The sequence below is a fragment of the Balearica regulorum genome, chromosome 19 (assembly GCF_011004875.1).
Source record: "Balearica regulorum gibbericeps isolate bBalReg1 chromosome 19, bBalReg1.pri, whole genome shotgun sequence".
Lineage (NCBI taxonomy): Eukaryota > Metazoa > Chordata > Aves > Gruiformes > Gruidae > Balearica > Balearica regulorum.
In genome coordinates this window covers 9,490,630-9,509,277 of record NC_046202.1, presented here as the reverse complement: position 1 = coordinate 9,509,277, position 18,648 = coordinate 9,490,630, and the positions used below count along the sequence as shown (strand labels likewise).

The following is an 18,648-nucleotide window of genomic DNA, read 5'->3' as shown; positions in this document are numbered from 1 at the left end:
TAGTCACCAAGGATGACAATTTCTTGGCCCAGTGAGGGCCGAGCACGCCATTCAGTAACGAAGGCATCTCCCTGTTTCCTTGCCTGCCTGCGAGCCCATGCAGAGCCAGTGCGGGCTGTGGCTGTCACCGTGTCTGCTCCAGGCTCACTGGGATGCTGGTGTCCCCCACCCACACAAGCTGTTTGCAGAGCATTTAAACGTCAGGAGACCAGAGGGGACGAGTAGAAGCTGGGGCGAGCAGAGAGTCACTGGGGCAAGCAACTGTCACTCCCGGTGTGTGTACATCCCTGACGTGCACTAGATTTTCTCTGTTGTAAAAGTCCCGCGGAAGCAGGAATAAATGCATGTGTGGGAGAAGATTAACTTGTAGCTCCTAAGGCACGCTCCAAACCACTCGTTGTTTCAGCCACACGAACGGTGGCCACCCATGGTCTCAGTGATTCTGCTAAAAATACAGCCAAGTCATTTGCAGCAGGAAGCACCTGACATCCCCTTCTCCTGCTCCAGGGCTCGCTCACCCCCAGCTCCACTCTCTGCTCACTCTTACCAGTCCTGGAGACGTGAGCGTGGGCTGCGTCCCTTCTTGAAGCACAGTTTTCTGAACTGATTTTGAGGAAGAAGGCTTTTAAGGAACTACATTTTCTCCCCATCAGATCCCGCACACCATTCCACATCAGCCTGAGATGGGAGCACGTGAGGTGTCTCACCCAACCACGCAGACATCATCTGCATCATAGCAAACCATAATAAACCACCGCATTTTCTTTGGAGGCCTTTCAACTTTAATAAATAAGTGGTCCAATGGTGCCAAATCCACGCATCGGGGCTCAAGAGACAAGGGTTACGTTTCAGGGCTGACGTTCCTACGGCAATACTGAAAGACTGGTGTGGTTTCTGAGGCTGGCAGCTGTGGCTCGGACCTTCTCAGTTGTTGCAGGGTCTTTGTATCGTTATAAAACAGATACCGAAACCCAAGGAAAACTGCCATAGGCAAACATTGTGAATTACAAGCTGTGGATAATCCTCTTTAGTCTTTAGCTTTTGTGAACAGGCTGGTATCTCATTTAGCTCTAGAGAACCACTGCTGTTGTAAAAACCACCTCTGCCTTGCCAGTTCCTCTCCTGTAGGAAACCACTTCTGTAGGAGAGCACGGGAACTAAATCGGAACATAATCCCTATGTCTTAATACCATCGCGCATGAGTCACCCTGACAAATTAAGTAGCTGGCTGCATTACGGCTCAGCAATTTAAAGATTCGTTTCATGCTTGACAGGAGAAACCATTGCACAGACTGGCCATCCCCCCTCAAGACATGCAGGGAAATGAGACGGGATAACGAGCTCGTGGCTTGCCCGTGGCCACCGCTGGGCAGAGTGCTTTCTCCAGTTGCAGATTTGGAGTTGGACTTTTTCTGTGGGACTTCAAGCAGAGCGTTTCTTCCTTTCAGCGGCACCCCTTCTCGGTGATCTTGAGCACAATCTGGAGAAGAGATTTCACTGCAGGATCAAAGTCTCGCCTCTCCCTGTGTGCGCTCACTGTGTGTGCTCTTACAGCTCAGCAAAGGACTTCTTCAGACTTTACGCAGAATACTTGAAAGAAGAGGGGAAAAAAAAAAACAACAAACCAGTGAGTCCACTGACTTTTAATCCCTGCTTTCAACTTCTTAACTCCGCTGCCTGTCATATTTTCTTTCCGGGGACAAGGAGTGAGGTACGCTACCAAACGTCCGTGTCTAAGCAGAAGCCCGGCCGTGCTCCCTGACGATGGTCCCTGAGCAGAGCAGAGGGCACAGAGGTACCAGGAGCCCATTTCTCAATTCACCTTCCCTTGGGGGAGAATTTGTGCTGGCATTTGTTGGTTGGACACGGGGATTTTATAGCGTTACTCTGCTAGCAAAGGCTGTAACAGAGGCATCATTGTAATGGCAAAAAGTGCACTGGCAATTTTAATTTACTTACAGAAGCTATTTACACGTACAGCCACAACAGCATTTTGCTAAGGCTTACAACTGGAGGTTTTCCCAGAAAATCTGTATCACCAGTGCTTCTCAGGACAGCTATTCCTCCCTCTTCTACCTTCCCAGCATCATTTATCCACCTTTGGGAGGTGGATTTACTATAGCCCCCGTGCTGCTTCGATCGTTGCTCTCCACCGAATTAAGTGCCGTCATTACAGGAGCTTTGCTAAACGTTTTGAGCGTCTATCAGCCCCGATAGTTCCCCTCTCAGCTCTGAACGAGGTGGGCACTCTCCCCGTTACAAACGGCAAGCAGAGCAGCCTGCTGTGCCCAGCGCCACGGAGCCACTCTCAGAGCAAAAAGCAGGGCCACGCCATGACTAACGCAGAAATGTTATCCTCTCCTCCTTGAAATTTCTCTGCGGAAGAGGAATAGATGCAGAATTGCTTATAAAAGTTACCATTATAGCACTTTTCATTTTTTCATGGATAATCTGGCTTCCTTCCACCAGATGTTTAGCTAATGCCAAGCCTGGCTATTCCATAAACACCTTCCAAAAAGAAGTTTCTCTGCAAAAAACCAAGTTTCTCCACAGCCCCACTTGAAGCGGTCCGTTTTTGTGATATTCTCTCGGTTTGCTCCAGCTCAAGCAAAGAGAAATGCCCGGCAGCGAGGTACCGCTGCGGCAGGTTTCTCATGCCGGGGCTGCATCCCGGGAGAGGCTGGTGTTGGACCTGTGGGTGTCCGTGGGGAGGGGAAGAGGCACCCGGCACTCTGAGCTGTTTTTGCTGCTGGCCAGACCACACGCGTGGGCCGTTGGGAAGCAACTTCTGTGCCACGGGTGACGCACGCTGAATCCTTGACCAAAAAAAGCACGACTTGCCTTTGGTGCAGCTTCCCCTCCAGCACGGTCTTTGTCAGCAAGAGCTAACGCTGCCGGGACGGGCTGCTGAAGTTCAAAGCGAACGCTGTAATGTGGAGAACAGGTGACCGTGCTTCGCATGGCGGGGACAAGTCTTAAATACTTTGCATGGCTTCAGAAAGAGCCGAGTTCGGAGGTCTGCCCACAGCTTGGGGACTGTAAAACCTTGAAACCGGAGCTGCCAGCACGTGGCATCAGGATGATCCTGCTGTGTGCCAAGTATAAACCCGACAAGGACAGCGATACTGGTCCCAGTCCCTCTCCCAGCTGGAGCCCTAGCCCAGTCTGGAGCAGGGTGCCCAGCTCTGCACAGGATGACCAGCGTGTAGAGACTCCGCAGAGCTATACGTTAGCACAGCGGTGGTTCATTTCCCTCTGCCTCTCCTAGCGATCCACATCACTCATCTGTTGAGAAGAGGCTCCATGAGCCCGTTGTGAGCCACCACGGCCAACGCAGAACCCGTCGCCGTGCCCTGCAGATCTGGGGCTGCTTTTCTTCCGCGCGTTACCGTGCATTGACTGATGCTGCGCTGCATCACCCACTCACTCAGCGTCACGCAGCCTTCCTGCAGCTCTCTGCAGGCGGTTTTTTACCTTAACTGCCTTGAGTAGTTTTATCACCGCCAGCATCGGGTTGGTGCTGATAACGGGGCAGGATATGTGGTTGTAGCAGAGCAGGCAGGACTCGGCTCAGCCCAGGGAATCCCTCGCGCTGCTCAGCCCGCGAGCTGCACAGACCGGAGGGGTTTGGGAGGTTCCTGTCTGCAGCATGTAGCAGCGCTACCCGAAGCTGCTTTGAAGCGGTTTTGAGTTCCTGTTGGAGGAGGGTGGGGCTGGGACACGGACTTTGACAAATTTGTCTCCATGGTCAGCGTTAAGGCAGCATGGCATCAGCCACAGACGTGGCACGGCACGGAGCAGGCTGCTCCCGGCACCCGGCTGCTGGGCACCGGCTGGCCCTGCCGACGAGGGGCAAAGCTCCAGCCGAGCTCTCGGCACAAACACAGTCCTCCCACCCCTGAATAAACACACCGGCCATTTGCTCTCCTTTACCTTTGCTTGGGCGGAGGGGCAGAGCCTGATGAAGGGGCCGTATTAACGTAGTCCGGCTCGTCATCCGGGCTTTCTGCCTGCAGAGCTGTGGGCGAGGATGGGAAGCACTCATCAGTAAGCGGGTTGATCTAAAAACATAGACGCACCGCAGACACGCTGTGCGTCCTGCCAATATTTAGCCGATTCGGTGCCGAGACGGTTTTTGCGCCTGGGCTGAGAAATCTCGGATGGCAGCGTCAAGGTCTCCTTGATGGGGCTTCAAAACCGTCACGGCAAATTTGCAAACGCTCTGCGAGCAGCGAGCTTAGACAGCTTTTCAGAGCCAAAAGAGACAGGCTCAGATTTAATCTAGAGAGTACGCAAACAGGATAACAAGAATCAGTTTGCTTAGGCAGCTTCCACACCAGAGACAAAAAGCTCTCAAATATATATGTATGCATTCACCAACCACTATCTCCCAGGCCAGACTACCGCCTATGCTTCACAGGAAGCCACACATTAGATTAAACTGTGTTTAAAGGTTAGCTTGAGAAATATGCACCCCCGATTACTGCAGGAGAGTCGCGGGCTGACCCCCTGGACGTGCGTGCTGCACGCTTCTTTGTCAGAGGGGATTACAAGGCTGAGCTTGCACCAGGGCAACTTCAAAGCGTAAGAGGATATAAGACATGAAGGGTAACGTTCTTCTGCCGCATCCCGTGGTCAGGGTTTAGGCACAGCCACCTACGTAGTGGCCTTTCGACTACTTGAAGCACCACGTCCCATCACAGCAGAGTTCAATCACAAGCGCGTGTGGCAATTTACACATTGCCTTCGGTGTTTATCACAAACGATTGGTGGGAAAAAATAACTCAAGACGGGGGCGACGGCTGCGTTTGCCTGAGCGTGGTCTATACTGGTCTAGCGCGACCAGCACCCTCCCCATGAGTCCCATCCCTAAATAGTAAACAATTGCTGAGAACATACCTTCCGCTTGCTGGAGTTTCCATACGTGCACCGCTGCGCTGTTCTCGTAGTCTACAGAGTCGTCTGTGACTAAGAAGAGTTTGGAGAGGATGATGCTGAACAGCAAATGGACTAAAAATGGACCTTTCTGAATGCCCCCCCCCCACCGCTGCACCCCAACCGCCCCGTGCACGTGGCCGAGTTTCCAGCCGGGCGGCTGCCGTCCTGCCGCGGGTCTGCTGATGCTGCCTCATCGCTTTTTCAGCCCTGACCGTGTGCCTGGATGTCTGCAGGCACGGACAGGGATCGGACTGGTCCCTGCTACTCCTGCCTCCTCTAATTGCTCCGCACAAAGCCGGGCAGGAGCGGCGCAGGCTCTAGCTGTGCAGAAAGCGTTGTGTTAATTCACTGAAGAAAACCAACTTGGTAGCCTATTTTGATTGCAATATCCCAGGACAGAAGCTGGAAGCCCTTAAGCAGACGTGGTGGTCCAACATCACCCTCCAGCAGCTCGCTGGCTGCAGCCTTCTTGGGCTGGACATGGTGAGAAACCCAAGCTGGGGGCTAGAACCACGACCAATCTCGGCTGTAACATTAAAAACCTAGGGAAGCAACGCCGACCCCAAAGCTCCTGAAGTGTTGCAGAAACCTCCAAGTCAAAGGGATCAGCTTGGAGGCGAGCTCTTGGCCAGCGAGGTGTCACCACGAGCATTTTCCTGCAGAAAGGGGAAACGCTCCAGGTCTGCTCGGCGCCTGCGGCCGCCCCTGCACCCTGGAGCCAACAGCAAGAGCTGCGCCTGCGAACCCGGGGGTTTTCCCTCGGCCGAGACAGTCACTGTGTCTCCCTGTGCTTCCAGATACCTGTGTGTGACACGCACGGACCACAGCAGCCACCACACGTACCCAGATCAGAGCCGTGAGACGCTCCAATGATGACGTTTTGGTAGGAATGGGAATCCTCCTCTTTCTCTGGCAGAGAGAAGACAGATGGGGGACAAAGGGCTTAAGGAAGCGCAAGTGACCTGGAAAGATCCCTCAGCACCTGCAGAAGACGGCTGTTTCCCACAACGAAACACTCATTAGCTAAAAAAATCGTTAGTCTGTGTGACCGCCAGTCGAACCGGGTGATCGCTGCCCCACGGGAGCACTGGCCGAGCCTCTTGGGCCACGGCACCGCCCACGGAGCTGCCCGAGGGCGAGCGGCCGAATCGGGTCCTGAGGCACCGTGACTTGGCGATAAGCGTAATCACGAGCCCTACGGCGACCAGAAAAGGGGGGGCTGGCTCTGGGGACCCCCGGGTTCCAGTCCGGGTTAGCAGCCGGGAGGGGGTTTTCCTTCCCAGCGAGCGTTAAGCTTGCGACTGCGGCGTCTTCTTGGGCTTATTTATTTATAGTTTCTGGGAAGGAACTGAGCCCCAGTCCAAGCACGTAAAATCTAATAGCGTCTAGAACCACAATCTGCTTGAAAATTTAATCCCCCCAAAGCTCTTTGTTCTGTTGCTGGGTATTTCAGCAACTTTTTTTTTGTAAACAAGATATTTTTTCTCTTTTTTTTAAAATAATCTTTTTTTTTTCTCCTCCTCCTAGTCTCTTTACACAAAAGCTAGGATTCATCTTTTGAAATTCATTTTTGATAAAAATAGATTGATGTCTGAATCAGCACAGAAAAACGCTGAGTACCCAGGAGGTGAATATGTTTCATAGATGTAATATTTGCCTCAAAAAGATGCGTTTGAATGGAGCAGTGTATTTCTTCCCACCTTTTCTAGCCTCATAAACCAAGCACACAAAATATTTGGTGGCCCCTCTTTGGCAAAAAGCTGCTGGATGAAGACGTGCCCTTTCTTGCGCATCCGGGCAGCACCCCACGGGGCTGGAACCTCCTCCCACCCAAACCGGCGCGGGCTACGAGCAGGAAAACGGCCTCCTTACCCCGAACGCTCCTGCAGCGATGGGTAATTCCCTGCTGCCCAGAGATGAGGATTTTTGTGCAATTGGAGCCATGGATGTGTTTGGGCCATCCAGCCCACGGAGGGACTGACCGGGGCTTGGGCATCCCTCACGCCCCACGGCTCTGCTACGCCCCTAATGAACGCGCCTCCGGGACCCGCGCTTGCTTCAGGCCGTACGGCGAGAAGAGTCTCATGGGCTCCTGGAGCCACGGGACAGCCAGGCTGGAGGAGAAACCCATCTCACTCACACGGAGACCTTACCGTGGGGCGGTGTGAAGAAGCGCGCACAGTTGTAATAATCCAGAGATAGGGGCTCCCTGCGAGAAGAGCAGCCGCCGTTAGCTCCTCGGGCTTCCCAGCCTGAGCTACAAGAGAGCCAGGACCGCGCCGGGACCAGTACGGCTCTGCTCGGTAGTGCTGGAGGGCACCAAGCAGCTACTTACACGTAGGCAGCGTCCCCTTGCAGGCAGTCCTCTGCAAGCACAAAGGGTTTGCCGTCAGCACGCCGTTCCATTGCATAAACTCAAATCACCGTCCCAAAACACACCTGGACGAAGTCCCCAAGCGCGGCTATAGCGGATGTCCCCAGCAGCCAGAAAGCCCCGGCACAGCCCCGAAACCCGTCCACGAGCAGAGCCGGGCGGCTGGAGCAGGGGGAGGCAGCCCTGGTCCACCCCAGGCCCTGAGACAACCAGGCCTCAGCACTGCTCGTGGGCAGATCCTGCCATGTGGCAGGGAGAGTGGGAACATCCTCCCGGTTTGGGAAAGGAGAGCACAGCCCCGCACGCCAGTAATCCTCTTGGGGCGAGCGCCAGCTCACGCTGCCCTGGGAGGGAGCGGAGGGATCGCGAGCATCCCGTCCCCCTCTGCTCTGACCGTTAATCAGCTCAGCGCACGTCTTGTACAGCAATCACGAAATTAACCAAGCCAGAGCTCTGCCAGCTGCAGTGTCGGCTGCCTGCGCGCTCCCCACCGGCTCTCATCCCCGGTAACCTCTCATCGCCTCGGCAGCCTTCCCTCCCCTCCCCAGGCCCCCGGACGCGCGGCTGCGGCATTTACCTGTCAGGAAATTCTGATACCTGGGCTCGGTCCTCCTCCCTGGGGAAAAGCAGAGGAGCACGTTACGCTCGGGCTGGGGCTGAGCGGTGGGAGCAGTTCAATGGTGGAGCCACTGAGAGTTTTGGCATCAGCAGCTCTGCCCCCGCTCAGCTCCTTGCTCAGGACCGGGGGACGCAGCTGCGGGGTCGGACGCGTTGGGACAGCCAGGGGTGATATTTTAAATAATCTGGCCCTGTGGCTTTCCCCAGGACTGGTCAGCCGTAACAGGACGAGCACTGGATTTTAAACTCCAAGCCAGGCTAGTTCTTACTAAGCGTTGCAGCCGCCAGCGCTGTGTGTAGGTGCTAATAACAGCAGTTAATTTGATCATCACCCAGCCTGTTCCCAGGATAACCCCTGCCGTGAGTAAACAGCCTCTTGCAGGCTCCGTCTTCCCAAAACCAGCGGGAGTTCCCAGCTGGCACCCCTGCAAACAAGATTTGCAGCATCCTCGTTTGCGAACGATGTGGTAGGTGCTTCCCCCTTGGCTGCACGGATGGGGAGAGCATTGAGCCTGTCCCGGGGAGATGCTCACCGTATCCAGCATGGCAGGAGGCCCGGAGCAACTCGGTGGTTTTCCTGAAAGAGAGAAAAGGGAGCTAAAATCCCAGGTCCGAGCAAACCATACCGGGGTTACAAACCACAGCAATGGCGAAGCCAGAAGGACCATCTGTGAAACCTCCCTGCAAGTTTAATACAGGAAACACATCAAGCAGTGGGAAATGAAAGGTTTGGGGTCAAATCCAAGATGGGAATAGCTATGCCTGAATATTGCAGCAGAGTTATTGCGGCCCTGCAGTTCTTGGGGGTTTTGGTGATGGGCAGAAGGGGATTTCTCATGTCAACCTGCTTATAAGCAAAGGATGGCCATTTCTTTTTCATGACATACCTATTATGGACAGCCACAGCTCATTTCCTTGGGTTTTAAATGGGTTTTGATTTCCTTGGGATTTAAACGGATGCCAGTAGAATGCAGTCAGACTGAAGAAAATCCAGAAAAAGTCTGAAACCACTATTGACCATTAATAAATTAAGTATAGCCCAAGCCCCATCTATAGGGGTTATTGGGATCGACCCAATCCCAAATCCTGAACATCCACGTGTGTTGGGTGAACTTCATCCAACCTTGGCTCTATAGCTAGGTTTTGGGTTGGTTTTTTACCTACCTTGCTATTAATAAGTTTTCAGGTTCCTTAATTTGTTCCGGCCTTCGGGTTGTAGCTAGCACCAAGAACGAAAGGAGATGTTAACGATTGTGGCCGCAGCCGGTAGTTCAACAAGCACAGAGAGGATTCCCCAGTACTGGCAAGCATTTGCCTAACGCATGCCGAAACAGCTTCCAAATTGTTCCTCGAAAGTACATAAATGGCCAAAATGGAAACAAATAGAGGAAAAGCCGGTGTCTGTGCAGACCGCAGAGCTAGCAAACGCACACCGGAGGAAGCTATGGCCCCAACTGCTGCCTCGTTGCCTGTTCGCCCCCAAACCCGTGTGATTCGGGACCTACCACGGCACTACCGTGCGCTGGGCTGAAGCGGAGACTCGTAGGGGGGTTTGTGGGCCAAGATAGATCCCGGAGGAAGGAGCGGCCCTGCAGAGCCCGTCTGCAGACGGTGACATTTAACACAGACCCTGTCAGCAGCTCGGTTCAGGATAAAAATCAAAAGGTCAGCGCCTAACCCAACTTGCTGCAGGAAGCAGTAAGGGGGTGATGACAAATGAGTCACTCCTATCGATTTGGGTTCACCCACACTGTCGTTTTCACAGGGCAAACAGAGTGGTTTGAAGAGCCCAAGTTAACGAGGTGTTGCGTTTAAATGGCATTGCTCCGGCGATTTATTTTCAAAGCGAAGAGAGATTTTTTCCTAGAGCTCCGAGTCTGCGTTGCTAGAAGCATCTAAGGCGGCTTTGACAATCTTGGTCTAATACCATTTATTTCACCACATGGCTTCGAGGTGCCCCTTTTAGTTTTACTTTCCCCCCGTTTTGTGCACGCAGGACCCCCGCCCTGCAACACGGGAGCCCTGTGCGACGTTCATACTCACTGGAATGGGATCGAATCACCTCAAAACTCTGCTGGCTTTCAAGCCTGGAAAAAGTAGAGGTACAACCTCAGCTGAATTTTGGGGTCTATGACAAGGAAAATAGATGCAAGAGACCTCCCTGTTTGGTGAGCGGAGGGAAGAGAGCGCAGGCTCTGCGCTGGGCTGGGTGAAACGCTGAGGTGCATCGCTCGGCACATCATGCGGGACCCCCAGGAGCTGGGAGCAGCTTCCCGGACCCCTCTCTGACCCTGTACAAGCACGATGTGCTCACAGACCCTTGGCAGAGCAGCCAACATCAGCTAAGGGAAGGACCCAGGGATGAGAAAAATAATTAGATTAATTCCTGCTCTGACCCTGTATGCATCAGTTAAGGCCAGAAAAGCATTTTCACCCAGAAAAGATTGGGTGTTCACACATGAAATGGCTTCAGACCCCACTGCTTCACCTCCGCCTCTGTCCCTGCCCCTCCCAACATCCCTTACCATCAACCTGAAAAAATGACACGTGCGATCAGTGATAAAAATAACACACGTGCCCAATAACCTCTTTACTCTTTAAATAACGGGAGAGCCGCTCTTCAGGGCACAAGAGGATTCAATGGCTCTTCAACCGCAGGTGCGTACAATGCTCAGTAACTCTGACTTTGGGCCCCTGGAAGCGTGCCTTACCCCCACCCCTTTTGCTCGGGTCACCCCCCCGCCCCAAGCCGGTATTCACAGCGCAGGGCTGGCAGGGGGATGAGGTGTCAGGCAAAGAACCTCACCGCCACGTCTGCACGTATACAGAGTTAAACCACTCCGCTCCGCCGAAAGCCCAAACTAACCCAAACCAGATCTCCAGAAAGAGCACGCGACACCACGAGTCTGAAGTCAAACCACCTAATCCAGGTGTAAATTTCAAGAAGTCGGGACGATTTGGCACGAGCCCGCAGGGGACGGACCCTGTGCCGGCACTTCCATCGCTCTCCGATGGACCCCACCAAAGCCTCTCCCCTCGCCCCGGGCGAGCGGGGCAGAAGCAAACACCCTGACCCCCCGAGGCCTTTGCAGAGCCCCTTTGCATCACATTTGCTCCTATATCAAAGGTTACAAGCTAGCTTTTTTTTTTTTTTTATATCATTCAGCTGTGGTTTGTCTGTTGCTGAAGGAAATAAGGGGGTGTGAGTGTGTGTTCAATGTGTTTCCTTCATTGCTTGTGCTGCAGGTCGGTGGTTGCTCTGGCACAGGGTCCCAGCAGCACCAGCCAAGGGTCTCGCTGATGACGTGACCAACCTCTCTACCTCATCTCGGGGCAACACGGGACAGGATAAGGACTTGCCCTTCCAATTCTCCCAGACCTTTTTCCAACTAGTTAATGACTCGCAGGCTTCACTGCCAGAGCTCCAGTGTCATTTTGGATTTTTCTTTGCAAAGCCATCACCCCTCCAGCAGCGCCCTGGCCCGGGACACGCCACCTTGCACACCCCATTCTGGGATTATTTTCTATAAATCTGGATTTTAGCTGCCAGGCACAGAGCAGGTTTGGCTCCGGCCAGGGTCTCACCCTGGGTAAGCTGTTTGGGGGAGAAGCGCGATTGTGAAAGGCAACTTACTGGCTCCTCCGCTCACCCAGCTGCTTCTCTCGCTTGGTAGCTGGAAGACAAGGGGAAGAAAAAAAAAACCCCTCTTAGAAAAGGATGATTTGGGAGTTAGAGATCAGAAAGAGCAATAAAACACATTCACAAAACCTCTTCAACTGGGAGCATGAGAGGACAGCAGAGGCAGCGAGCAGCAGTTGCTAGAGGGTTTTGATGATTTTTAAACCATGTTTAAATTGCAGCATTTGTCTGCGACACCGCAAAGCCAGCCCGCCATTCCTGTCCCCAACCCCCCCAGCCTCTCTCCCCAGTAAAACCCGCCCAGCGCTCTGAGATGGGCTCCAAACCCCACTGGGGCGGACGCTCACCCCACTCGCTTTGTATTTAACGTGTCTCCGAATTTATCCCCCGGCCTCTCCTTCTGTGCCTGTCCGCCCCAGAACCTCTGCAGGATTTGTGCATCCAGCGATGGTCCTCCCGGGCGGGGTGTCCCACAGCCGCCCACCACGGTGACCATGCGGGGGGGATCTGCAGCCCACGGCCTTGCACCCGCTCCGGGGAAGGGGTGCTGTGGGATTGGAGGGTCCTTCCCCCCCCCCCCCCCCCCCCCCCCAAAGCTGCTGTCTGGCCACCAGCACAGACCCTCCCCAGCTCACGCTGCTGGGAGCGTCCCCGCGAGGGCAAAGGTCCCCGAGCCAGCACGCGGCCAAGCCGAACCAAACCCTCCCGAGGAGACGCGCCCAGAGGGACCCCGAAACGCGTGGGCAGCGCCTTACCGGAGAGCTGGCACCTCACGCAGAGGCTGACGACGGCTCCGAGCACCATCAGCGCGGCGGCCGCCCACAGCAGCTCCAGCTGCGCCATGGCCTGGCCACATCCAGCCTGAAACACAGCGCCAGGGGAACCCCGTGAGCATGGGGGCCATGCGGGGCCACGCGGGGCCACCGCTCAGGGAAGATTTTACCCCCCAAAGAGCCGCGTGCTCTCTGCCTTCGCATCCCCAAAGAGCCGGGCGTTCGCTGAGGATGCAGAAGAGATTTTAGGGTTATATTACCACGGGGCGACGGAGGCAGCGCCCCTTGTCCGAGCTGCTCGGGTCCGAGGGGCTGCACGCCCACATCCAGCTCCAGGAAGACCTGAGCGCACCCCGGCGCCCACCCCAGAGCCGAACCCCCACTTTGCCGCGGGGAAGGAGAAGAGGCTGTCGTGGTTTCCCTCAGGACATCGGCACGAAGAGGATAAACCCACCTGGATTTACTCAGTCCCAATCTCATAACCCACGTCAACATCATCAAGCATTATTAGCAGACGTTATTTTTTTATATTTATATAGACGTTATTCGGAAGAGAAGGCAAAAAGGGAAGCACTTTGAAATATTCAAAGCTACCAAGACCTTTGTACAAGGTGCTCTGGGTATCTCCCTGCAGCACAGAATTACTTGAAATGTTAAATTCCCCGCAGTTTTTCCCCGCTTTAAGCTGGCTCAGACACCGGCTCTTCCCCTCCTTTCCACAACGGGCTCTTCCACAAACAGCAGCTAACGTTTTGTAATAATCAGCAGGGCTTGGCTTCAATTTCTTCCTTTAAAATACAAAACATCCTATAAATATCATGGAAAACAGCCTGCTGGGCCTGGGACAGACTGTTTAGCCCATTCCTGTTCCCCAGGGCCAGATTTTCTTTACTTACGGATTATTTTAATTTATTTTTGTTTTTAATAAACTACTTTGGCGCCTAGGGATGGAGACGCTTCAACTTGCCAGCGGCCAGAACATCGTTGCTCTGCCTGTCGGCAGCTTTCCTACCGCCTAACCTGAATCTCAAGCCCGTATCGTATCGTACGGCCGCTGTGGATGGGGAGGGAATATAGACGTACGAAAATAATAATTAAAAACGATTAAACAGATGATAGAAAACAGCAGCTTGATCCTGCCCTGCTCAGCACCTTCTGCCTCTGCTTGCGTAAAGTGGAATAAATTGCATTTCCCTGCCCCAACGCCCCGCTCACAGCGGAGAAAACCCGAAGGTCTCTCCTTGCAGCAGCCGAGCCTCTCGGTGCTGAGCAAACACCCTCCCGCCCGGGCCGGTCCCTCAGCGCCGCAGCCAAGGACGCCAGGCGGGAGGTCTGCACTCCGGTTTGGCATCGGAGTCCCAGTTCTACAGCAGCGTCCCCACGGCCAGGGCACGGCGTAAATTGTTTCTGCCCCAGACGGCCCCTCGAGCACAGCCTTGAGGATCGCCCGAGGGCGGGACGGGCTGCCGGGGTTTGGGCTCAGCATCCCGGACACGGGCTGGCGCCCACGAGCAGCAGGATGGCACCTCCCTTTGAGAGCATCCTCTCTGCCGGGGAGCAACCCGGGGTTATTCCTGCTCCCTTCGGGGTTGCCTGGGCTCACGAGGACGCGGCAGCTCCTGGCACTCGCTCCGCTATGGCTTCGTGCGGGGTCTTTTCCTGTAGAGTTTCTTGCAGCACTTTCTGAAGAGGCTGGGATGAGTCGTTTTAAGTTAACGACATGCCCAGAGCCCCGTGGACCCAGCCTGGAGGGGCAGGACCAGCACCCCGTGACTCGCACTCCCAACGTCAGGGATGGAGCCTGGTCAGAATCGTGTGGTTTCTGACATCGTTTTTCCTTGGCTCAGCATCCCCCCTGGAAATCACGAGCTGTGGATCATCTCTGAAGCATCTGCAAGAGGCAGCTAAGGGACATTGGCCCAGCGCTGGTGACCAAAACTCACGATACAAAGGACTGTAGCACTGCTGGTTTGGCTGCGGGCTTTTTTGGGGGTTGGTTGGGTTGCTTGTTTTGGTTTGGTTTTTTTCCCCCCTTTTTCTTAAAGTAAAGGCAAGGCAGAGCTGGAGGTGCCTGACAACACTGACCTAGTTTGTACCTTTGTAGGGCAGGCAGGCATCTCCCTTCTGCAGCCGGATTTATTTCAAGCCCGGGCTGCTGCTGAGCCCCTCGCCCGACAAGGACAGCAACGCGATTATTGGCAGGGGGTGCTGAGCAGGGCACCGTGCGTCCGCCCCCAGTGCGAGACCCCCAGGCACCCAGCCCCAAGCATACCACCCGCCCAAAAGTTATCATTTACGTTCACCAAACACCCAAGCCCAGGGAAATCCTTTCTTTTGGTATAAAACCTCCTCTTGTAAGGAGCTGATGGAAGGAGGCGATGAACAGATTTATGACAAGGAGAAGGCTGGAGGCACTTACTCACAGCTGGCAGGATATAAATAAAATATTTGGAAGGCTGAACGTGTTTTCCCTGCTCTCCACGCTGGGGAGATGTGAGGAGAATAAGAAGGCTCAAGCCAGAGGTCTGTGAGGAGCTCCAGATACAGCAGAAGGACGCACAGAGCAAATATCTTGCCGCTCAGCCTTGCTTTCAAGGTGCTGAACTCAAACGCAGGGAGAAAACAGACTGCCAGCTAGTTTCAGCTCTTCAGGAGTAAAATTCAGAGAGCAGCAAAAGGCCATGTTCTCTTTCCACTTCTCTGTTCTCCTTTTATATGGGGTTTTTTTTCCCCTTTTTGCAGCAACAGAAGTTTCTTCCTGCACGAGGAAGCCAGCGCAGCCATGGTGAGCGTCTCCAGCAGCGAGCGCTGCCCGAGCGCCACGGCCCCGTGGAATCCCCCACGCTCCCAGTCAGCGATTCCAACGCGCTGGAGGCCGGATAAAGCCGCGATCCCTGCGGCACGGCACCTCTCCCGAGAGGGGGGAAGCACGCCTTCCCGAACAGGGGCTGCTCTTTGCATGGCCTCAGATATTTTTAGCAATCACAGAAACATACTTTTTTTTTTTTTTTTAAATGGGAAGAATTAACGAACTTGCAAGAGATCCTCCAGTCCGTACGTGTCAGGTCTTTTATTCCCAGCTGCTGGTGCAGAAGGTTTCTAGTCTGAGATAGAGTGAGTCTCCAGTAACGGGTCTCGCTACAAGCGGCCAAGGGAAGGAGAGGTTTCATCACGGAAGGCTGAAAGGTTTTTTTTGCTTTTAAGTCTACGAAAGCAAAGGGTGAGAGCACGCGGACATTCACTGTCAATCTGTCCGAGAGAGAAATGCCAAAGGGAGAAAAGCCGCTTACATTTAAATAAGACACCACTTATAAAATGAGTGGGTGTAAACTGGATACGCACAGGCTAGAAATAAAATTCCTAATGGATGGAAAATCTGGAAGAACTTTCCCACAGCAGCAGAAGAGGTAAAAAGCTCATTTAAAAACCCTTTGAGTACTTAAAACATACTTAAACTTTATGCTGAAAATCCAGGAGAGTGAGGACTGCATTGATGCGGCATCGACAGAAATGGCTGGGCTTCTGTACGGTCATTTCTGACGAAGTCATTTCAGCCCGTTGCAGATCTCAAGCCCACCCCACAAGTTCACATTGCAAGATAAAGACCGAAATTGCGGGTTTATATCATGTATTCAACCTATTTGTAAAAAAAAAAAAAAAAAAAACAACAAACAAACAAACAAAAAAAAAACTGCCCAAAAGATAAAATGTAAAACAGTCTCCTCTCCCCTCCAGAAGGTTTTGTGGTCTGCACCAGTTTGCAATACATTAAGATTAATTCAGACTGATTGGATGAGTCACCAGCACAAAATATAAAGTGGAGAGTTTATTTAAAACCTCGCCATACAAAATTTAGCGCACGGACTTGTTGAACAGATGCGATATTCAGCTTGACTCAATGTCTCTACCATTTCTAAGAAAAGAAACAGCACTTTCTGTTTGTCTACGTTGCACAGATTGCCACAGAAAGTTCCATCAATTTAGAAATTAAAGTCTCAGACCAAGGAAGCTCCTGTGGTTGGAACCACCTCAGTGACCGGCGTTGAGCCTCCAGAAAAGCTCCTTTCCAGAGGTCTGCAGATCCCATTTCCTACCAGATTTTATGCCAGTGTAACTTTTCTTAGGAAAGCCACTACAGCATAGATAAAGTCTGGGTTTGTACAGCTATTCAAGCAGACCATGCTTTATTTTATGCCAGGGGAGCAGTAGATGCATTTTGGTAGAACATAGAACAAGAGGAAAAATTGGAATCAATAAGTCAGCTTTAAGATAGGTTAGTATTTTGTAAAATGCTTTAAAAAACCTCAGGTGGAAAATACAGCACAAAAATCTTAATCACAACAAGCATGCCAGCACGAGGAGGCAATTCACAGAAATATCTTGTATTTGTCCTTAACTTGCCCTGTTCCAGGCAGCAGCAAAGCCACGCAGCATCCTCGGGCACTGCTGCAGAGCCCGGGGGATGCCACGTAAGGAACTGCAGATATAGGAACCCATATGTATGTAACTAAGTACTCCTATACAGTCCAGAGCAATGAAAATGAGCCGATATCACACAAGCTTATCCCGTAATCATCCCATTTTGCTAAAGCATCTACCTCACAACCCATATTACACTGAACATTGATCAGGAGAGAAAACTGATCCAAAGACAAAGCTCTTTTCTACCTAGGATTAGTAACCTCAAGCGCTTCTATGCGATAAAATAAATACGTTCACATCCACGGTTACAGCCAGCCCTGAAACCGCTGGAAAAGCTGTAAGAGATGTAGTTCAAGTCGGCTCTTATCGGGCTTTGGAGGGGCAAACAGCACGGGCTGCAGCCATCCCGCAAGCTGCGGGCAGGAGCCAGAAGCAGGACCCAACAGATTTGGGATGGTCCGGCTGGGCTCAACCTGAACCTTCCAGAATATTTTAGCGGATGCGAACACCGAAATAACGCAATTTAAAAAAGCCACGCTGCCATCGGCAGATGGGGTGGGGAGACGTAAAGAACCGAGTCGTAAACCGGGCAATCCGGACTGCATGGGACAGACTCGTCTTGGGTCCCGAGGGGTACAGGCACTGCTCAGAAGACAGATTTGGTGGTATCTCTCCTACCTTGGAGCTTGTCAGGTGATGGCCATGGGCAGCAGTGAGGAGGACCATCCAGCATGTTGCTTTTCAGAGGGGTTTTACAGGGATGACCTTGAACCCTCTATAAAAGGGTCACCGAGATCTAGCCTAGGATCTCCCAGCTCACCGAAGTCAGCAGGACATTCCACCTGCCCCAAAGCCTTCCCCCGAACCCCACGCACCCCCGGGTCCCTTTCTCTCCCCATCCCTCCGTCTCCCACCTTACCCGCAGCCTCAGCCGCTCTCCCCCAGCTGTCCCATCTCCTCCTGCATCTCACGGCCGCAGCCACCGACACTGGAGCCAGTTCCTCCAGGGCTCGTTAGCCAGTTTCTGGTTTCCTGTCATCATCTGAATCACTAACCCCAACATCCGCCGCTCGGCTGGTCAGCCCCGTGCCGGCTCACGAGAGAGACCCACGGGTGGTGCTTGCACAAACTCACCCCTGGCAGCCTCTCGCAGGAGCGTTGCGGTTTATTTGCTGCGGGGAGAGGAAGAAGCTCGGTGGTGCGTGGGGTTCCTCACCATCCGAGGTCCCTTCCCAAGCAGCCCTTGGGTTCCAGGTGGGGCTGCTGCCCCCCCAAAAAAGTTAGAGTTTCCTTTTAGCAAGGAGCCTTTGCAGGATTTAAGACCGCACGCTGGAAAGAGCAGATGCTGCCTGGAAAAACTCATAGCAGATAAAGCAAATAGCAAGTCCTCCCTTAGTTTTTACAGAAAAGATAGTATCAGGTCTCAAAGGCAGAAAATAGCCTGAGGTCACCATTGCTAACGGCCAAACCTGTCCAGAGCTCCAAGAATGAAACTACTTCTCACGCTTCAGCATTGGCAGTTTGCAGACATCAAGCACAACTTCACCGTACTCTTCAAAAAAAAAATTAGTAGCGCATTAATTATTTTGTGCTTGAACAGAATAAGGAGGGTTTATGAATTACTGGGAATTTACCTACTGGCTCAGAGCCCCATTGCAGCACGTGAAATACATCTCCTGCTCTAGGACGAGGCAGGTCGGCACGTGCACACAGCAGCTCTGTTACCGGAGCGCAACAAAGAGCCAGGCACCCGCTTCACAACGCAAACAGAACGGCGTTTCATGCTGCCCCTCACCAAGGCTCTAGAATACCTCTCTCAGATACAGCCATGTAAATTATTCCATAAAGGGAAATTTTGCTATATTTAAATTTGGACGCTCTCA

The 18,648-nt window shown here is 53.0% G+C and overlaps 1 protein-coding gene across 3 annotated transcripts; it reads right to left on the bottom strand.

Annotated features, from left to right (window-relative positions):
- Positions 1–759: 759 nt before the first annotated feature.
- LAT2 (linker for activation of T cells family member 2) lies at positions 760–17,791 on the bottom strand. 3 transcript variants are annotated; one of them, XM_075771541.1, is made up of 13 exons: positions 17,685–17,791; positions 12,326–12,431; positions 11,565–11,604; positions 9,974–10,017; positions 9,095–9,149; positions 8,464–8,507; positions 7,890–7,928; positions 7,274–7,304; positions 7,092–7,147; positions 5,782–5,847; positions 4,900–4,968; positions 3,934–4,018; positions 760–1,590 (listed from the first exon to the last, which is right to left on the bottom strand). In XM_075771541.1, the coding sequence occupies exons 2-13, from the start codon at positions 12,411–12,413 to the stop codon at positions 1,572–1,574; spliced, it is 636 nt and encodes a 211-aa protein (XP_075627656.1). In that variant the 5' UTR covers positions 12,414–12,431; positions 17,685–17,791; the 3' UTR covers positions 760–1,571. The 3 variants fall into 3 exon arrangements, with proteins under 3 accessions (XP_075627656.1, XP_075627659.1, XP_075627657.1); XM_075771544.1 differs by lacking the exon at positions 17,685–17,791 and adding an exon at positions 13,496–13,681 and having other exon boundaries at positions 1,432–1,590; XM_075771542.1 differs by lacking the exon at positions 17,685–17,791 and adding an exon at positions 12,798–12,880 and having other exon boundaries at positions 1,432–1,590.
- Between the last annotated feature and the right edge of the window lie 857 nt (positions 17,792–18,648).

Coding starts and splice junctions, on each gene's coding strand:
- LAT2 (XM_075771541.1), bottom strand. CDS start 12,413: ATGGCGCAGCTGGAGCTGCTGTGGGCGGCCGCCGCGCTGATGGTGCTC. Junction 11,605..12,325: donor CGTGAGGTGCCAGCTCTCCG/GTAAGGCGCTGC, acceptor CTTGTCTTCCAG/CTACCAAGCGAGAGAAGCAG. Junction 4,019..4,899: donor GAAACTCCAGCAAGCGGAAG/GTATGTTCTCAG, acceptor CCTCGCCCACAG/CTCTGCAGGCAGAAAGCCCG.